At 35.3% G+C, this 21,813-nt stretch overlaps 1 protein-coding gene across 1 annotated transcript; it reads right to left on the minus strand.

Moving 5' to 3' along the window:
• Positions 1–5,305: 5,305 nt before the first annotated feature.
• Positions 5,306–7,459, minus strand: LOC115218972 (carbohydrate sulfotransferase 12-like). The gene is made up of 2 exons (XM_029789011.2): positions 6,437–7,459; positions 5,306–5,679 (listed from the first exon to the last, which is right to left on the minus strand). The coding sequence occupies exons 1-2, from the start codon at positions 7,457–7,459 to the stop codon at positions 5,344–5,346; spliced, it is 1,359 nt and encodes a 452-aa protein (XP_029644871.2). The 3' UTR covers positions 5,306–5,343.
• Positions 7,460–21,813: the final 14,354 nt, after the last annotated feature.

Genomic DNA, 21,813 nt, shown 5'->3' on the forward strand with positions numbered 1-21,813 from the left:
TTTGTCAGTCCCCAAATTCGGCAACTTTTGACAAACGATAATTTTGAAAACACCTTGAATATGTTGGAATTGGATGCATGGCAAAGTTTCAGAAACGTATGTAATGGTCTACATGGGAAGCGCAGAGCAGCCAACAATGAAGTACTTGTAGGAAAACTCATTGATTCGTACAAATCATTAGGGTGCTAAATCATAATGTCGTTAAAAGTTCGCTATTTGCATTCGCATCTAGCTTTATTTCCTCAGAATGCAGCAGACATCAGCAACAAACATAGTGAGGGATTCCACCAAGACATAAGTCAAATGGAAACTCGATCTGAGGGGAAGTGGAGTCCCGCCATGCTTGCTGACTTTTGCTGGTTTCTTCAGAGAGATAGACCTGATGCTATACATAGAAAAAAACATAAATATTGTACTAAAAAACAGATGTTCTTCCTTTTATAAAAGACGCAAATAACGTATTTACTATTAATAACAACCCATTTTGCAGAAAACTCGTTTTAATTCTAGGAAAAAAATGTTATTTTCACTGAAAAATACCCATTTTCTAGCAAAAACATACCGTTTAGTGACGGCGCATTTTACGAAACACTGGAGTCATTTCATGAAAAACGGAGTTCATTTTCATATCTAGGTAAAAACTGTTCCAGAAAATTATGATTTCTCCTCTGTAGCAAAATCATTGTTGTACAGCGTAATGTTACCTTTGAAATGCTGTTTATCTTATTTTAAAACTGACGAATTGGTGGAAACTTCAAGCCATTTGCTTGAATTACTAATGACACTCGTTCCGGTTTTCTGCACTTTATGATCAAGTTCCACTGAAATCTTGTTTGCCTTTCATTCTTCGGGAGTTGATATATTCAATACACTCCGGTGATGGAGGCGATTCCCAACTTTTTTTTTCTATTTATCTGTGGATTGACAATGTACCAATCTCCAAGAACCAGCCTCCTGTAGCTGATTCTGTCCGAGAACTACGTTAGGAGTACATGTGCCCGAGAAATATCCAACCGCTTAAGCATTAGTTTTTGGAATGGTCAAGCAATGGAGCGTCCATCGTTGACATTGAATGGAAGTTCATCATTTTATCTTAGTAGTCTCTGAAATAATTTTATGTATAGTTCATATGTCGTTTTAAAGTTACATTATATTTTCACGTAATACTCTAGTCGTACTTTCAACTCTAATTAAGAAACAATTATTTATCTACATATTAATCAGTAAAGGGACTATTAACACCATTTTACTTCTAATATTGGTTTCAAATTTTGGCATAAGGCCAGAAATTTCGGTGGTGGGGTATAAGGCAATTACATCGATCCCAGTGCTCAATTGGTAATTATTTTATGGACCTCGAAAGAACGAAAAGCAAAATCGACCTCGGTGGAATTTGAACTCAGGACGTTATGCCACTAAGCATTTTGCCCGACGTACTAACGATTCTGCCAGCTCACCGTTCCTACAGTTGTAGTATATTGCTGGGATGATATAATTGCTGAAAATGACATTGCTTTGAGAATTCATTTCATCTCTGATATTTATTCTTTTATTGCCCACAAGGGGTTAAATTTCACTTGGAGAAGAGTAATCCAAAGAAATTACCGATGGTGTGCATTGAAAGATGTTAGGTACAAATTAACAAAATGGAAAGAGTTTTAAGATTTTTGGGAAGAGGAGAATTCAAAGGTTTAGAGCAGTGATTCGCAACCACCTTTTGCCTATGGACACTTTTAATTCATATTTTATTCTACTGAACCGTCATAGATATTCGATGTTTAAAAAAAAACTCTTATTATATTTTTATAATTAAATATTATAAGGAATTGTATAAAAAATAAAGTTAAAATATTTTGTGCATTGTAGAAGTATAACCAATTTATTGCTCATAAATTTTAACGACAAAATCCTATATGGACCCCGTTTGAAATTCACTGATTTAGAGCCCGGCCATTCGTGAAATGGTAGAAATACACCGGCGGGGTGGGTGAAAAATGTTAACATTCTGTAAAATCTAACAATTACTCTATGTGTGTTGATAGAATAAATTACAAGCAAATTACTAAAGAAAAATTCAAAGACAATTTCCACAACTAGTATTTTTGGCTTGTGTCTATAATAGAAATTTGGGTGTGTGGTAATTAGCTTGCTTGCCAACCACATGGTTCTGGGTTCACTCCCACCGCATGGCACCTTGGGCAAGAGTCTTCTACTATAGCCTCGAGCCGACCAAAGCCTTGTGAGTGGATTTGGTAGACGGAAACTGTAAGAAGCCCATCGTATATATGTATGTATATATATATGTATGCGTGTGTATATGTTTGTATGTCTGTGTTTACCCCCCCACCCCACCCCAACATCGCTTACAACCGATGCTGGTGTGTTTACGTCCCCGTAAGCTAGCGGTTCGGCAAAAGATACCGATAGAGTAAGTACTAGGCTTACAAAACATAAGTCCTGAGGTCGATTTGCTCGACTAAAGGCGGTGCTCCAGCATGGCCGCAGTCAAATGACTGAAACAAGTAAAAGAGTAAGAGAATAGAGAATATACGGCTGTGTAGTTACAGAAATGATGAGTTATAGGAATTATTGGTTTGCAGTATGGAGTTATTTCCCTTAATGTTCTGAAATTGAAATTCGGCCGAACGCAAATTTATTTTTATTCTTCGTTTGGTTGGAGAGTAACTAGGACGATGAAATTCTCTATACCTCCCGGCAAATTTTTTGACTGCATAGAAAAGTAATTTTTGCGACTGTATACAAATTAATACGATATATGATTTATAATTATGGTTTAGTTTTTAGATAATGATTTTTATTGCTCAATAATATTTTCGAATAAGATTTTATATAACACTCCAAATATATATAATTCATAAAATAAGTACGAACATTTATAATTTGTCTGTCTGTCGGTCTCTCTCTCTCTCTCACGCACACACACACACACACACACACAAACACATACAATTTCTTTATTTGGGGTTTCATTCAAATGTATCACATATACCATATATTTTTTCAAATTTTATCAATCCACAACTATAAATGGTTATATCAGAAATATTAAATTTCTAAATATCTCATAGAGATATGTACAGTGGTGGGGCGATATAATAGTTGTATACTGTCAATTTAACGTGACAGTAGGGGATTACACCACCGCTGTTTAGCCCTAGGAAGCATCGAACGCTTCCTGTCGTCTTCGACACATTTACTGTGTCCTTATTACGAAGGGGATGTATTTGGGGGTATTCGTCTCCCCTTCGTAAATATATATAAGGACACAGTAAATGTGTCAAAGTCGACAGGAAGCGTTCGATGCTTCCTAGGGCTAAACAACGGTAGTGTAATCCCCTACTGTCACGTTAAATTGACAGTATACAACTATTATAAATGGTTATAGTCTTACATAAAATAAATTCCAAACAATGTTCAATCAATTTCAATAGAATGTCGAATTAAAAGAATAGGTAGATTATCAGACGGAATGAAATACATTGTTGAGTTGTGACGCTTTATGTTCGATGTTCAAATGCCATCGGATTTCTGCTTTGTCCATCAACTTTCTAGAGTTAAAATATATAAAAATCAACACCCATATATTCATACCTGTATTAGAAACGGCTGTTATGTTAGGTTGGCATAGACAATGGCATGCAATGTTTAAAGTCCACTGTGTTATATTTTAATGTAATATCTGTTAGAAGGTGACTTCAGCTTTGATCATTCCAGAATTGACAAAATACAATACGTAGCCTGTCATGTTCAAGGCCAATTCAGTGGAATGCGCGCGTGTATGCGTGTGTGCGCACCTGTATGCGTGAGTTTGTGTCTGTATTTATATGTGTGTGTGTTGTGCATGTGTGTGTATACATGTGTCTGTGTACATATGTATGTGTGCGTGCGAGCATATGTGTCCGTGTTTATGTGTGTATACGTGTGAGTAATACAGTTCTATATTTAAGAGATGAGGAATTATGTACATTATTTGCATTCGACGGATATTTGTCCTTTTTTGTTGTTGTTGTTGTTAACACGTTACGGCTGATATACCCTCCAGCCTTCTTCAGGTGTCTTGGGGGAGATTTCGAACCTGGGTTCTCATTCCTAAGGAATTTTTCGATGTTGTTATTATTATTATTATTATATTATTATTATTATTGTTCAGGTCACTGCTTGGAATCGAACTCGGAATTTTAGGGTTAGTAGCTTGCCCTCTTATCCCCACGGGTATATGGCGTAGTGGTTGAGAGCGAGGGCTACTAACCCCAAGATTCCGAGTTCGATTCTACGCAGTGACCTAATAATAATAACAATAATAATAATAATAATAATAATAATAATAATACATGTCAGGTAAAAAAAAACGGAAAACGAAAAGCGGAAAATAAAAAATAAAAATAAAAAAATAAATGTAGAAAGTAAAAAAACTTAAATGAGTTATCTCCCTTAGACCTTAGATTATAAAGCTGGAAAGATATGAAGTTAATCAGATATTATCTAATTTCAAGGCTGTGTCTAAAAAGATTAACTGCAATAAGGTTAGTGTCTTCTATTTTCCTGAAATTATTTAATCAGATTTTCCATAAATCTATCATACCTATGACTGTTCAAATTTCTCAATGAGATCAATCCATCATCACGATATAATCATATAATCAGGATGCATAAGAAGTGAATACAGATTTATTAAATCTATATGATGTCTCCATGATTACAGCCGTTTCGTAGTCTTCTCAGTCTAGTATTATTTATTTCAACATTCCATATTATATATGTACATTTTACATCAATATGGATGCTAAGCATTATATGATTGTATGTCATGTAGAAATATACGTAAGAGAAACTTTCACAGATCATATATATATATATATATATAATATATATATATATATATATATATATCGGAACATCATCTTTCAACTCACTAAGTTGTATCCATGATGCTGCAGAGGTAGAATACACAAACAGACTGAAGCTGCGGTAAACAATGATGTATGTCGCTGAGAAATGTTTATCACAAGTTCGCATATGGCGTGTACCCTTGCATAGTATAAATAAAATACTTTAAAACACGTATGCGGTCGCCTGCTAGAAGTAAGAGCTATATCTCTCTCACATCATATCCAACCGTCTAAAACATGAAACAGTAGATAGACACTGTAGGGCCTGGTTTAGAAAACTAATGATGTAATCGTCTCTGGGGTGATATCTTTGATATGGGTTCCATGAAGGTGATGTAGTACTAAACAACAACAACAGCATATACACAAAAGCAAAACCATAAATACCCTCAAAATTATTAATAAATTGTGCTTCATTTTAAATGTATATATCTCAAACATTAAAATAATTAAAATTCCATGTTCGTTGATTGGCTTCGAATACATGTTTTGGCCTTGTGTCGTATCCAAATTGTAAACAGTCATCTTTTAGAAGAACCTCTAACTGATCTAAAACATCCATTGGTACTGTACTATAAGCGTAAGACATTGCTTCATTTTTGATGACTTTTAAACTTTTATCATTTTTTGAAACCAGACTGGCATCTTTAATAGTATCTAAAAATTCTTGTTTAGTTACAAATAATGTCTGGTTATTGGTAAAAGGGAAATCTAAATCCATACTGACGAATCCTCGAATCTGAGCTCTTCGCCATGTGCGGCGCAAAATCTGAAAATTTAAGAAACATGAGTATAATAAATAGAGAATATTATATTGGTTTCAAATTTTGGCAAAAGGCTAGGAATTTCGGGGAAGGGGCTAAGTCGATTACATAGACCCCTTACACTTAACTGGTGCTTATTTTATCGACCTCGTAAACATGAAAAGCAAAATCAACCTTGACGGAGTTTGAACATAGACGGACAAAATGCCGCATAGCAATTTTCCCGACGTACTAAAGGTTCTACCAGCTCACCACCCTAATAGTGCGTATATCGAAGACTACGAACATTCACAACAATATCGATTAAACATTTTTATTAAGCACAATGGCTTATATCTAACAAGAAAAAGGAGCACACATTAGAACTCCTATTTTCATACAATCATTTGTAGCAGAGTGGTCTAAGTTGAAATTGGGTTGCATCCTAGTTTTCCCGGTAGCTTAACTATTGTTACAGGGTGATCAACTCGACATAATGGCCATCTCTCTATGTAAAATGGGAATTTATTAAATAACAAAAAGTGTCGATTTTAGAGCACAGTACGAAATGAAACTGCTTGTCTTTCATGCTTTTAATGATTTTGTGTGACAGTAAACAAAGATGAAAACAGCTTACAGATGCAGCTTTTTGTGAGCTTACCTTTAGCCTATGATACTCTCGCTAATTAAAAAAGAAAGCAAACCAATTCATTACTTAATTTGTGGCGGATTATTAAGTAGGTCACTATTTTCAAATAAAGACATACAAGGCTTGTCACTTACTTGCGAGAAATCCACACATGTATTATTCTTGTTATGAAAGGCGTGGTCAACGACAACTGTAAGATCATCTCCAACTCTCTCAGTTACCATATTTTTGGCTGACATTCTATGACCTTCACCAATTTCTTCAAACATTAAATTCAAATCAGGGACAAAAGTATCGAGTTTCCCTATGATATCATACTTGATATTACAGGTACCACACAGATCATGCATCATACCAAAATGATAATTTTTTTTTACATTCTTCAGATTTGAATGGATGACATAACGCAAAAATTCTTCAAAAGTTACATCAAGAGGACATATAATACTTGAATTTTTAACCACACTTTTCCTGAAAGTTTTAATAATATAAGTACACAGGGTTTTAAAATTTTGTTGTGGCAAGAAAATTTTGTCGAGATAACCTGAAAAAAGGCGTGAATAAGGATCCCGAACAAAAACTACTTTCTTGTAAGCCTTCAAGACTGCGGCATTTTTTCTGGGACGAGTCGAAAAGGTATTCATTCGCAACGTGTGTATTTTGGTTGGTGCTATATCATACGGACTAGAACCATTCTGATATTTCCCTTTGAGAATCAACATAAGGCGTTTAAAGAATGTGCAGCCAACTTTAGGGATGTAGCAGAATACCATTTTATGTTGGTGGTTCACAAGCATCAGATAATGAAACGGAGGGCGTCTGACACCATGTCGCTGACACTGACCATTTAGTAATTGTTTCCGTTTAAAGTTTTGCTCTCTCGTTGCGATCAATGAAAATAGCCCTGGTCTTTTTTTGGCTAAATTTCTTGAAAATTTAAGACCTTTTGATAGTAAATGTGGTGCTTTTGTTTGTTGTTTCTCCTTGATGGGATTTGTTTGAAACAATTTGCTATTAATTGTTTCCCTGAGCTTCAGTTGATATGTGTTAGAAAACTCTGTTGGAATTGTCGCCGATCCTGGAATGATCTGTTGATAGAATGAAGAGACAAAAGTAAATCCTTTTGCAATGTATAGACAGAAAAATAAATAGCACATTATCAGCACAATAGCGGAAATACACACAGACACACTTACATATACAATTTATTTGATTCTCTATAAAAATGTTTGTGGTAATCATGAGAGTATACATTTTAGATTGTAAAGGTCTTTATCTAATATATCTCCTGGGGTTAAAAAGAATTTAAAAGAAACTTTAAGCAATTTCAAAAAAAAATAACCATAAAACATGAATATAAAAGTAAAAGATAAAGAGAAAAAATATAGTTTAGAGAACTGCGCTTAATGTGTATCATCCCACTCACTTCCTTCTTCCTTTATTAGCAGACCATGCTCCATTTCAGTATATCTAAATTTACTCGATAAATTAAGTACCAGCTACGCACTGGGCTCGGTGACATCGACTTATTCCGTTTGTCTGTCCTTGTTTGTTCCCTCTATGTTTAGCCCCTTGTGAGAAATATAGAAATAAGAAACGTTAGCGCGCCGGGCGAAATGCTTAGCGGTATTTCGTCTGCCGGCAGAAACGTTAGCACGCCGGGCGGGCGAATGCGTAGCTGTATTTCGTCTGCCGTTACGTTCTGAGTTCAAATTCCGCCGAGGTCGACTTTGCCTTTCATCCTTTCGGGGTCGATTAAATAAGTACCAGTTGCGCACTGGGGTCGATATAATCGACTTAATCCGTTTGTCTGTCCTTGTTTGTCCTCTCTGTGTTCAGCCCCTTGTGGGTAGTAAAGAAATAGGTATTTCGTCTGTCTTTACGTTCTGAGTTCAAATTCCGCCGAGGTCGACTTTGCCTTTCATCCTTTCGGGGTCGATAAATTAAGTACCAGTTGCGTACTGTCTCGGTCAAATCGACTGGCCCCCTTCCCCAAAATTCGGGCCTTGAACGTAGAGTAGAAAAGAATATGCATTTCACTGATGTCCGAGGGATGGGAATATTCTATCTCTGAGCAAAAGGCTGCTATTATTATGTTTTGCACTGCCTATTATTCTAAGATAAAATTTTACTTGTAGATTGTCGTATAGGATTTAAAAAAAAAAAAAAAAAAAAAAACTCCATTACTCAAAATGAAATGTTCTCTTGAAACTTTCTGTAGTTTGTAATTTGCATGTTTGCGAAATTCATTTGTGAAATTGATTTGAGAATTACGTTCATAAAGTATTTTGTTTCGTGTTTGGGCGATTTGTTATCAAGCATTGTGAAGCGTTTGTTTGAAACATTTTGAAATCTCTCATCGATTAATGCAGAAGGTAGTCGGTGTTATGTAATCATCACAACAAATATGAACAATCAACGTTGCCCATTGTCTCCCTTGATACAAGGACATTCAGTAAGTTTCCCGCCACAACAAATACCTTGTACAACAACGGCAGTCTAATAAAGTATCTCGTATCGTTAACACGTTTTTTCAGTCTCTCTCATTTTCTTAATCTTTCATACTAAGTACTCACTACTTCCTTTAATACTCAATACATTATATATATATAACAACAACATGGTGTCAGAATACTAAAAGAACCCAAAATACAGAAACCAAAAGAAAAAAGAAGTTGAAATCATACTTCAAAGACGAAATGGAAAATTTACCGCATCCAAAAGACCTAGACTTTAATCAGGAAAATCTAGCCGCAGCATGGAAAAAGTGGAAAAAAGAATTCAATCTCTTTTTGATAGCAACAGAAAGTGACATGAAGCCAGACAAAGTAAAAACTTCAATGTTTTTAACTTGCATCGGTTCCAAAGGCCGAGACATCCATTCCACTCTGGATTTCGATTCACCCGACGAAGAAATTAACCTTCAAACAGTAATCGAAAAATTCGATGCATATTGTGAACCCAGGAAAAACATAACTTCCCTGAGACACAAATTCTTCACATGTGGACAAGCGGAACATCAAAAATTCGATGAGTACGTGGTAGAGTTGGGCCAAAAGGCACAACAGTGCGAATTCGGCAACCTCACAGACAGTCTCACCAAAGATATTCTGATATGTGGAATCAGAGACCTGAGATTAAGAGAAAGATTATTGAGAGAACCAAATTTAGACTTACAAAAAACAATTCAAGCAGGTCAGAGTGCAGAGCAAACACGACTCCAATCAAGGATGCTAAATGCCACATCCGAAACAAGAGATAACGAAATCTCGAGGGTATATAGTCAACACGACAGAAAAGGCGCCAAAACTCAAATAACTCGCCATATGCAATCCAGACATCAAAACGAACAAGGCGGAAGTGACAGAAAGCCCGCGAAGTTTCAAGCGCCAAGTCAACACTACGTCACTAACTGTCACTATTGTGGTTATAATCACAAAAGAAATAAATGCCCAGCATTTCACAAGACATGTGAAAAATGCAAGAAACAAGGACACTATGCAAAAATGTGCAAATCAAGAAAATTTGTACATAAAGTAGAGATACATACCGACGATGAATCAGATGACGATACACATGCACTCGAAATGATCACTGCAAATAATTCCCGCGTGCACAAAATCGAAAAATTCAAGACTCCAAAAGACATTTGGACGGTCGAACTAAAAGTGAACAACTCGAATGTAACATTCAAAATTGATACTGGAGCAGACGTAACCGTACTGCCATTCAGAGAATATAAAAATATAATTCCAAAGCCACAACTGCAAAAAACCTCAACTCGATTATCAGCTTACAATAACACAGCTATAAAAGTGCTAGGAAAATGCACAGCAGTCATTAAATACAAAGAATTATCAAAACAAATAAAATTCATTGTTGCAAAAACAAACTCGCACGCAGTTATAGATGCAAAGACAGCTAAAGATCTGAACCTAATTCAGAGAATTTCAAAAATAAACTCGTCGAACACAAACGACATAATAGAAAAATATGAAGACTGTTTCGGAGAAATTGGCACTTTGTCAATAACACATCATATCACAGTGGATCCACAAATAACTCCTGTAATTCATCCACCAAGATCGGTTCCTTTTTCTATAAAAGAAAAACTCAACAAAGAATTAAAAAGAATGACAGAATTAGGTATCATAAAACCTGTTAGTGAACCTACAGACTGGGTAAATTCCCTAGTCATCGTTGAAAAAGCCAACGGAAAACTCCGACTCTGTTTAGACCCCAAGAATCTAAACAAAGCCATAAAAAGGCAACATTTCAAACTCCCTACAGCGGAGGACATTTTTGCACAAATGCATAACCCTAAATATTTTTCGAAACTCGATGCATCTAATGGATACTGGCAAATTCCAGTTGACGAAGAAAGCTCCCATCTGTTAACGTTCAACAAACCTTTTGGAAGGTATCGCTTCACACGACTACCCTTTGGAATTCACAGCGCCAGTGAAGTTTTCCAAAAAGAATTACAAAAATAATAGAGGGCATAGAAGGAGCAAGAAATTCACAGGATGACATCATAATCTGGTCCAGCACTTTAGAAGAACACACAAATAGACTACAACAAGTTTTCGATCGAATCCGAAAGCACGGATTAAAGTTAAATAAATCAAAGTGTATCTTCTATGAATCACAAATCACGTACCTAGGGCATCTATTAACCAGCGAATGGGATAAAACAAGATCCAACCAAAGTGCAAGCAATCATTCACATGCCACTGCCAACAAGTAAAAAAGAATTACAAAGATTCCTAGGTATGACAAATTACCTATGTAAATTTTTATCAAATTACTCCGAAGTTACAGCACCATTACGCCAGCTTCTACAGAGTGACACGTTATGGTCATTCGACAAACCACAAATCGAAGCAATAAAAAAGATAAAAGAAATGATTACCAGAAAACCAGTGCTACAATTTTATAATCCAGATCTACCAATAAAAATAACTACAGATGCTAGTAAGCATGGGCTCGGAGCGATACTTGAGCAGAAACACAACGAAAGATGGATATCTGTTTCGTTTGCATCTCGTGCAACAACTCAAGCAGAACAAAACTACTGTCCGATAGAGAGCGAAGCTCTCAGTATAGTTTTCGCATGCAAGAAATTTCATCAGTTTATATACGGAACTCATTTCAGAATCGAAAATGAACATAAACCGTTGAAGCAAATATTCAAAAAATCGATCATTAAATGCCCCCCCCCCCGCCCAGAATCCAAAGATCTCTACTAACATTACAAAAATATGATTTTGACCTAAACCACATACCTGGTAAAGAATCAATTGTTGCAGATACCCCATCACGTGCATACCTTGAGCAAAATACTCCAGAAGTATCAGACGAAGATATGAAATCGCACATACATGCAGTAATAAAAAATTACCCCATAACCGACACTAAATTAAACGAGTATAAAGAAGCCACTGCAGACGACCCGTCACTACAGACACTCATCACATATACAAGAACAGAATGGCCCCCAAAAGACAAAATACCAATAAACATCAAACCATTCGTCTCCGTTCGTGATGAAATATCAATCGTCAATGGTCTCGTTCTAAAAGGTTCAAGAATAATTGTACCTAAGTCATTACGTAGAGAAGCTCTACAGGAAATACATACCGGACACATGGGTATCGAAAAATGCATAGAGAGAGCGAAGGAATGTATATACTGGCCTGGCATTAACGCTCAAATCAAAGACATGATTAACACATGCTCATACTGCATCGACTACAAAAACCAACAATCAGCCGAACCACTAATAAATCATGAAATACCTACTACACCATGGACCAAAGTGGGTACAGACGTATTTCACCTGTCTGGAAATTCGTATGTCACAATTATTGACTATACAACAAGATTTTTTGATCTACACGAAATAAATGATTGCCAGTCAAAAACCGTAATCAAAAAATTAAAAGAAACTTTTGCTAAATTCGGAATTCCGCAAACAGTTGTAAGTGACAACGGTCCAGAATTCAATTCGGCTGAATTCAAAAAATTTGCAAAAAATTGGCATTTTCATCACACGAAGACAAGCCCGCATTATCATCAAGCGAATGATTGAGAGAAATATACAGACAATAAAAAAGACGCTAAAAAAGACATTCAAAAGTGGCGAAGAACCTCAGTTAGCGCTCTTAGCATTACGCACGACTAAATTACAAAATGGTGCACCATCCCCTGCAAATCAAATAATGACTAGAACATTGCGAACAAATCTCCCAAACTTATTACACGACAAAATTGGTATCAGGCCTCACGAAAAGAAGAAATCAAACATCACAACAGAACTCCCAGAGTTAAAACCACACGACACGGTTAGAATTAAGTTTAACAACAATTGGTTTAGAAGGGGCAAAATAATTAAAAAACTAGAGCAACCTCGTTCATACTTAGTAATAACAGAAGAAGGTAATACAGTCAAACGAAATAGACAACATATTCTTAAAACAAACGAACACGTTCGCATAACAGAAGAATTAGATTATGAAAATATATTTCCAAAGTCAACAAACACGCATGAAAAAACAAAAACAGCACAACTTCAGAATTCAACACTACAAAATAATAAAACCACAAAAAAGTGGACGACGAATAATTATTCCCTGTAGATACAGATAAAAAAAATAAATAAATAAATAAAAAAGTAAAAAGGAAGATGTTATATAATCATCACAACAAACATGAACAATCAACGTTGCCCATTGTCTCCCTTGATACAAGGACATTCAGTAAGTTTCCCGCCACAACAAATACCTTGTACAACAACGGCAGTCTAATAAAGTATCTCGTATCGTTAACACGTTTTTTCAGTCTCTCTCATTTTCTTAATCTTTCATACTAAGTACTCACTACTTCCTTTAATACTCAATACATTATATATATATAACAACAACAGTCGGAATTAGCTTCATAAATATCCCTTACTTTCTGGACAACTATGTACTTCATTACATGTTCAGTGTTCTTATTTTATGTTTTGGGACAACAAACTAATCGCTATTCTCAGCATTTTGTTTTTCCAGTTTACTACTGATTAGCTTGCTTATCCACAATAAGATAAGCGTCATTGCTGTTGTTTGACTCTGGTGTAGGTCTGATAGCGTATAGTTGTCATCATCAAAGGCGTTACAATTGTTTCCAGACTCTGTCATCTTTTTAAAGAACCGGATGTCGTTTGTGGATGTGATCAAAATACTACAATTATTATGTTCAATAGTGCGCTCTATGATTTGTATCGAACACAAGCTACGAAATTAGATGATTTTGGAGACGTAATGGTTATGATTACAATAAATTTGAATGAAGAACTTGATGAAAATTGTTGTTTTTGTTTGTTCCTTCTCGAGCCATGCCTGGCTCATAAGGGCCGGTTTCCCGGTTTCTTTGGCGTATAGGTTCCCCACCTGGACGGGGCGCCGGTCCATTGCAGGTGAGCTGCAAGATGCAGGAGGAAAGAGTGAGAAAGTTGTGGCGAAAGTGTCAGCAGAAGTTCGCCATTACCTTCTGCCGGAGCCGCGCGGAGCTTAGGTGTTTCGCTCATAAACACACACATCGTCCGGTCTGATATTCGAACCCACGATCTCTCGACCGTAATTAATTAACATTGTGATGTAAGTTCGACAAACTAATTCAGCTCTGTTCGAGATTTTATATGTTATAAATAGTTTTAAGCTCATACTCTCTCTCTCTCCCTCTTTCTTTCTCATTCTCTCTCCCTCTTTCTTTCTCTCTTTCTCTCTCTCTCTCTCTCTCTCTCTCTCTCTTTCTCTCTCTCTGAAGAAAGGGAAAGAGTACATCTTCTTAAATACTAGAAACTAATCAAATGGACTCAGTTTCCTGGATATGAATAGTGTAGTCCTTATATAACTGGAATACAGGATTTATTAATCGCACTCAATCATTTGATTGGATACATGCAAGAGTGATAGAATAGCAACAATTAGGCTAATGGTCCAACAAACCAGATACGGTACATATTCAAATTTTACGATTATATTGGGTTCAAATTTTGTTACAACGTTAGCAATTTCGGGTGAGGGGTTAAGTCGATTACATCAACTCCAGTGCTTAACTGGTACTTATTTTATTGACCTTGAAAGGATGAAAAGTAAAGTCGACAACCGCATAATGTGAACTCCGAATGTAAAGACGGACGAAATGCCGCTTAGCAATTTTCCCGGCGTGTTAATGATTCTACCTGCTCGATGCCTTAAATCTTACGATTATATTAGAATCTATCTCTCTTCTACTTGCTGTTAATAGTATGAGTAACCAGCATCATATCAGAGTCGACGGTTAAAAATGCTTTCTAGAAATTTTCGTGTTAAAAATGATTGGAAGAAAAATGGTTAATAGTATGAATTTGAGTACTTCATTGTTTAGAGTTAGATAAATGAGACGATATATATGTATCTTATCTCGATAAGATTTTTTTCTTTCTGTCACGTCTCAAAACCTTGGTCTTATGAATCGCGAGAAGCTCCACAATATATTTTCATTTTAACAAGAAATCTTATATTATAAAACAGAAGCGGATTTCCGTCTGTCTGTCCGTCACAAAATTTATAAGTGGGGGTGGGCAAAGAAGGGGAGAAATCAAAATATACGTCACAACGTATTTTTAGAAGGAGAAAAGAAAAAGGTGATGTTGAAAGAAACAATACAATGAGAGAGAGAGAGAAATAGAAAGAGAGAGAGAGAGAGAGAGAGAGAGTGAAAGTGTGAAATATAGATATATAGGTATTGTTGTCACCACAGTAACTAACAAGTTTAATTTAAAACTTGGGAATTTTGAGTGCAAGTCTGTCAATATACAGCAACATATTTCAAAATGGCTATATGTATATATAATATATATAGCTATTTTTTTGTCTGTATGTGTATTTGTGTGTATTTCAACATATAGACAATGCAACACAGACTTAAAAAGATACTTTCACTTTGAATAGAAGAAAGGAAAGAAAACAAGTTGTTCACAGAGAAATACAGTGTGTGTGTGAGAGAGAGAGAGAGAGAGAGAGAGATAAAGTGTGTGTCTGTGTGTGTGTGTGAAGGATAGATAGTTAAGTAGTGTTGTCACCATAGTAACAAGCAAGTTTTGATTTAAAATGCGGGCATTTTAAGTGCAAGTCTATCAACACAACAAACTTCAAAAATAGCAATATGTGAATACACCCACCACACACTAACACCTTCTACACATTTCTTTGGTTGTTTATGTGCATTTGTATGAGGGTACGTGTGTGTGTGTGCGTGTGTGTTTGTGTCTTTCAACACATAGACAATACAACACAGATTGGATCTTTTCATTTTGAAGGCCAGATTTTCCTAGTTAACTAAACAATTTGAAACTTCGTATACTGGTAGAATGTGTCAAAAGAAAACATTATTGTAAACAAAATTGAAAACAAAATTGTAATTCGTAACTTAAACGTAGTTTAATTTTAAGAATTTTAACCAATGAAATCGCAGCATTCGAGCTCAAATTATTTACCTCTTCTTCTGTCTTCTGCATGTGCTAGAAATAACAGCTATATCTCTTAAATCGATTAATTTCGTCGCCCAATAAAAATATTAACGATATTTTTTTAATATTTTCTTTATTTTTTTTTACCGAAAAGGCTTCTCCCATGGTTTTGAAGGGCCAGAAACAACAAAAACAAAACAATAATATGCCTAAATCGGTCTCGAGTTTGTGCGTGGAGTGTGAGTAGTATTGTAAAAATTTGCGAAATATTTTTTCATAAAAGGATGCCCCCAGCTTGCCGGAAGCTGTGATATAAATTGGGAAAAAAATCCTCGACACCAGTGCGTAATTGGTACTTAATTTATCGACCCCGAAACGATGAAACATTGACCCCTTCCCTTCTGGTTTATTTACCTTTTGTGCAAATTTGTTGCGGCAAGTGGCAAAACACGAACGTGTAATGTATGCTTGTGTGCGTATGTGTGTGTATGTATATGTCCGTTTGTATGTGTGTGTACGCTTATATATTAATTACTATGTGCTTGTGCAAATGTATATGCATGTGTTTGAGAGAGAGAGTGTGTGTGTGTGTCGTGCGTCTGCTATATTTCTTTATCAATATCGATAACGCAGCAATGCTGGGATTTCATTGGTTAAAATTCGAAGATGTTGGGATTTCATTGGTTAAAATTCTTAAAATTAAGCTACGTTTAAGTTACGAATTACAATTTTGTTTTCAATTTTGTTTACAATAATGTTTTCTTTTGACACATTCTACCAGTATACGAAGTTTCAAATTGTTTAGTTAACTAGGAAAATCTGGCCTTCAAAATGAAAAGATCCAATCGGATCTTTTCATTTTGAGTCAAATATTATGGCCTGATAAAAAAAATAGAAGGGTCAAACATAAAAATGACCCTGCCAGAGGAGGAAAAAAGAAAACTGGAAAGCGGAACGGTGATATTCAGAACATTTTCGAATGAAAATAGGAGAAACTGTGAAATTACCAAACGGTGAAAAACTGGAAGTAATGTTGGAGGGAAGACCCCCAAAATGTTACGAATGCGAGGCAAAAGGTTGTGTAAAAGTTAACGGTAAAGGAATACATGGTTTCATCTCGCAGCGGGAGCGAGATGGCCGGCGCATTTGCATTGTAAATATATTCATTTCACATTCATCCTTCATATGTTTTATGTTCCCGCATGTCTTTGTGTGTCCCCTCTGTAATTAGGCCTTGTGCCTGTAATAAAGAATTAAGCTAGTAAGCCACGCCCTTTTGTTGTTCTTTGAAGAATTCTAGCCGATTTTTGTTGGGTGATAGTGAAATAATTGAAAAAATGAAAAGTTACGCAGAGGCTACTGGGAGTCGAGTTCCCCTAGACTCGCGTGTACCGAAGCCGGAGATGATGGAGTGGAATGAGAAGATAACCAAATATTGAGGTATGATAAAGAAAGAAGGGTCAAATATGAAAATGACCCTGCCAGAGGAGGAAAACAGAAAAATGGAAAACAAGACGGTCATATTTAGAACATTTTCGAATGTAAATATGAAAATAGAACACGCGTCGTAGGAAGAGATAGAGGAAATCTTGGAGGAACAAATAGGAGAAAGGATAACTTTCTTTACAAGAGGAAGTAAATGTGCGACTATAGTAGTAACCTTTGTATCAGAAGAGGAGGCGAAAAAACCGACAACAGGCTGATACAGAAGAGAAATAGACGTTGATACCAAACTGTTTGAGCATAAGAATCGTTAGGATTAGGGTAGGAAGAATCCCACTGTCGATAGACCCAGAATGGGTTTTAGCTGCAATTTTTAATTCAGAGCTGAGGAAGAAAAGTGAAGACCTGAGGATTGGCATAATAAGCCGAGCACAACAAGTGAAATGATGGGCCTATGGTTTAGAGATAATCTGTGCAGTGAGCCCGAAATGTTACGACGAAATGCCGGAAACTTTGGAACAACCAAATGGAGAAAAGCTGGAAATAATGTTGGAGGGGAAACTCCCAAAGTGTTATGGATGTGGTGAAAGAGGGCACTTGAGAAGGAAATGCCCTAGAGCAGCAGTGGAAATGGTAGAGGAGAGTGTTCAGGAAGATATAATGGTAGAAAAAAAGCACAAACAGAAAACAGAACATGACGGGAATTTTGCGGAGGTGAAACCTAGAAAAAAGAAAGAAGGAAGTCACCGACGACAGTGGAATTGGAGAAGAGTAAAGCAATGGAAGAGAAAACCCAATCCACGACGAGAAACGGAGAAAATTTACCGGTAGAATTACTAGTAAAGAACTTACAAGTACAGAGACATTCAGACCCAGAATTACAGAAACCTAAAGGCATAGACACTTCGAATTACAGTCACACGAACACACAGACACACAAATACACGAACACACAGATACAATCACAATAAATCCAAAAACAGCAGAAATATAGAGACAAAAAGAGACATGAAAAACACAAACAAAAAGAAAAATTATTGTGAGATATAGGACACCCCAACTTAAAAGATTGCAAAATTGAAGGACATCGTGAGAGACTGAACCCACTGAGGCGGGAGGGGGATGTTGAGCCTCGCGCCTCGGTGGTGAATTATGTGGAACAAAAGGAGTGGATGAAGTGGTAAGTCTTAATTTAATTATAAACTGTGAAAAACATCTGGTTGAACTTTTTGGCTTTAAAAAAGGAAAAAAATAAGTAAATCCGGTATGAACATTTGCTCAAAAAGTTTATATTTGTAAGGTAAAAGCGAAAAGTGAAGATGCAGTTTCGCCTCGGAGCGAGGCTAGAAATTGTTATGTAAAATGTAAGGGTTTAAAGGAAAAAGAATCCACGGTTTCATCTCGCAGCGGGAGCGAGATGGCCGTCTCATTTGCATTGTAATTTTATTCACTTCACATTCATCCTTTCATGTGGTTTTTGTTCCCGCATGTCTGTGTATGTCCCCTCTGTGTTTAGGCTTTGTGCCAGTAATAAAAAATCAAGCTAGCTAGCCATGTTACTCCAGACTGATGATGAGCAATGACTCTGAAACTAGTCTCTGATTGCTGGTTTTGCTGGGTGGAAGTGCTTATCTCCCCTTTGAAAACATAAGGAAACAGGAAATTATCAGGGCCATCAGGAAACAGTGTTTCCTAGGGCTAAATAGCAGTAACATTCTTCCCTTTTATGGGACTGTCACATTAAGTTGACAACATACCATCACTATATATATATATATATATATATATATATATATATATATATGTGTGTGTGTGTGTGTGTACGTATGTATATATATATGTATGTATATATATATATATATATATATATATATATATATATATATATATATATATATATACAGCTCGTTCAGAGATTTATTATTGCTTGCAGACAGTTTTTCGAAATCAGTGACGGAAGTTACTGGAAAAACAATAAATAAGTATTTGCAAACAGGTCTCCCTTCATCGAAAACCGGTGATTGCAGTACGCCGAAGACAGGCAAATACCTAGAAACTGCAGTCCGTGCGTATCACTTAGGTTGACGACAGAGGGATGACCTCCCTTTGCAAATACCATAAGGGCACAGAAAGTGTGCCTAAAGCCAGCTGGAGACGATGATCTCCTGTGGCTAAAAGCTACAGTAACACCCACCCTTAGTGGTTAACCATATTGAGATGGCTAGTATACTTTACATATATATATATATATATATATATATATATATATGTAAATATGAATAAAAAATGGAGTTAACGCAGGTGTAAACAAATATTTTCACTTTCGACACATGTTTCGAAAATTCCACTGATACTATTCAAAACAATATATGGTATAAACAATGCAATCTTCTCTTCGGGAAAGTGAAAAAAATCAAACTCGTCAATACGACATTTTAGCAAAAAATGATGGATTTGTATAGCGATAGACAGAACGCTATTAATATTGTTTAAAAAAACGTTATATGATATAACGTTATAAGTAGCTAACAGAAAGAGTAGGGATATTAATAGTGAATGTTAAATATAAAGGAAATTAAAGTTTAAATTATATATAATGATAGAGGCTACTTATATGCACTAAATGTATGTTTTTGCCAATGCTTACATCTGTATGCTCGCTCTATAACCGTGTTTACTAGATATTTTTAGAAAAAATAATGAAAAATAGCTCAGAATTGCAGAGAAGACAGAATTTCTTGCCTTTGTCATATGGTATCGAAATTGAGAGGATCAACCATTCTAAATGAAATTGTTCATTGTGGTCTTTTAAATCCCAAATCAGTTTGCTGAGACCGGTACTATTCCGTTTATTTCTATCCCTAAATGTTGAGTAATGGATAGAAATTCTTTTAGATAACTCTAACGATGTGCTTCCAATGTAAAATCGTACTTTATTACGAGTACTGATTATACACTGGTATATAGAATTTTTAATCTTAGAGTTACTTGACATAAATTTAATTCTATTGGAATTGACTTCAGATACAATAACCTTGTTATTAATATTTCTAGAGGGTTGGATAGTATTAGCTAAATTAATGTTAGTATTAGTAAATGTATTAATATTTAACAGTTTGTTATTATGAGAAGATATAATTTGCAAGAGATTTTTCGTGTTTGAAAAACCTATCCTAACCTTATGTGAATTAATTATAGAGTAATATCTAGAATTCTTTGGAAAATTCCTAGCAATAGCTTGACGAAACAGCAGTGGGAGATTAGATTTAATTTGTCTCCCGTAAGGAATTATTAACCAAATATTTTTACTAGTATTCATAGCGTAATTACTTTTGAAGGTGTTATATTTACTTTTAGATCGATAAAATCCATCATTTTTTGCTAAAATGTCGTATTGACGAGTTTGATTTTTTCCACTTTCCCGAAGAGAAGATTGCATTGTTTATACCATTTATTCTTTTGAATAGTATCAGTGGAATTTTCGAAACATGTGTCGAAGTAAAAATATTTGTTTACACCTGCGTTAACTCCATTTTTTATTCATATTATTCAAATATTCAACGTAAACACGAAGTTTCTACCTTTATAAACAAGGAGTTACACCTTTACTTGTGAGATTTTTGCTGCCCTGGTAACTATATATTTATTTTTCCGTGTTAATTGTTAACAAGGTAAAAATACACTCATCTATTTATATATATATATGGACTTGCTGCCTATATTCAAGAAATGGACCACTCACAGAGGTATGTATAGATTATTTTGAAAACACAATTTCTGTAATTCAGTGTGATAGCATATTTTTCACTTTAAGAATGGACTTGTTTATACCCAAGAAATGAACTTGCTGTTTGTACCCAAGAAATGGACAACGCACAGATATAATTATTTCTATAACATCATTCTCTATTAGTATTTTCTTCTCGTAACAATTTAAAGGAATGTTAAAGATAATTTATTTTAATAACATGAACTGTCCGTATAAAGAATCAAATAAAAAATGATAAATAGTGGAATGTTTTGTAATTAGGGGCAGAGTAAGGGTGAATATTTAAAAGAATTTGCAGCGTGTAAGATGTTTGTAAGCAATTCCAGAACAACAAAAACCGTTACTTTCACTGCAACATTTAAATTTCGTTTGTGTCTAAATATTTTCTTATTTCGTTTTTGGATTTGGTTTGCAAGATTCTTTATATGAGTTCGTGTGTTGAAGCATATTCTATTGTATCTGGGGAGAGTAATTTTCTTTTTGTGTCTTATTATGTAACACACACACCGGTAAAATTTCCACGTTTTTCTTATTTTTATTTTCCTAAATTTTCGTTGCCTCTTGTAACCTTTTCAATAGTTTTGACTCTCTAAATATTTTCGTTCTTTGAAATCGCGACAAAAATTCGTGCTGCATCTGTTTTGTTTTTTTTCAGAGAACAAATTTCGGTTTTAAAGCGACGAAAATATTGAGATTGAAATGAAGTTTAAAATTTGCAGTGAAACTAACGGGTGTGTGTGTATGTGTGTTCTTGAATGGCATACAAACATCTACGCTGCAATTGTTCTTGTTAATACCATTAT

Source organism: Octopus sinensis, linkage group LG1, assembly GCF_006345805.1.
Source record: "Octopus sinensis linkage group LG1, ASM634580v1, whole genome shotgun sequence".
Lineage (NCBI taxonomy): Eukaryota > Metazoa > Mollusca > Cephalopoda > Octopoda > Octopodidae > Octopus > Octopus sinensis.

What these genes read in the sequence shown, in the direction of transcription:
- LOC115218972 (XM_029789011.2), bottom strand. Translation starts at nt 7,459, where the DNA reads ATGTGCTATTTATTTTTCTGTCTATACATTGCAAAAGGATTTACTTTT. An exon ending in CATGTGTGGATTTCTCGCAA is followed by an intron (nt 5,680 to 6,436) that starts GTAAGTGACAAG and finishes TTAAATTTTCAG; the next exon opens with ATTTTGCGCCGCACATGGCG.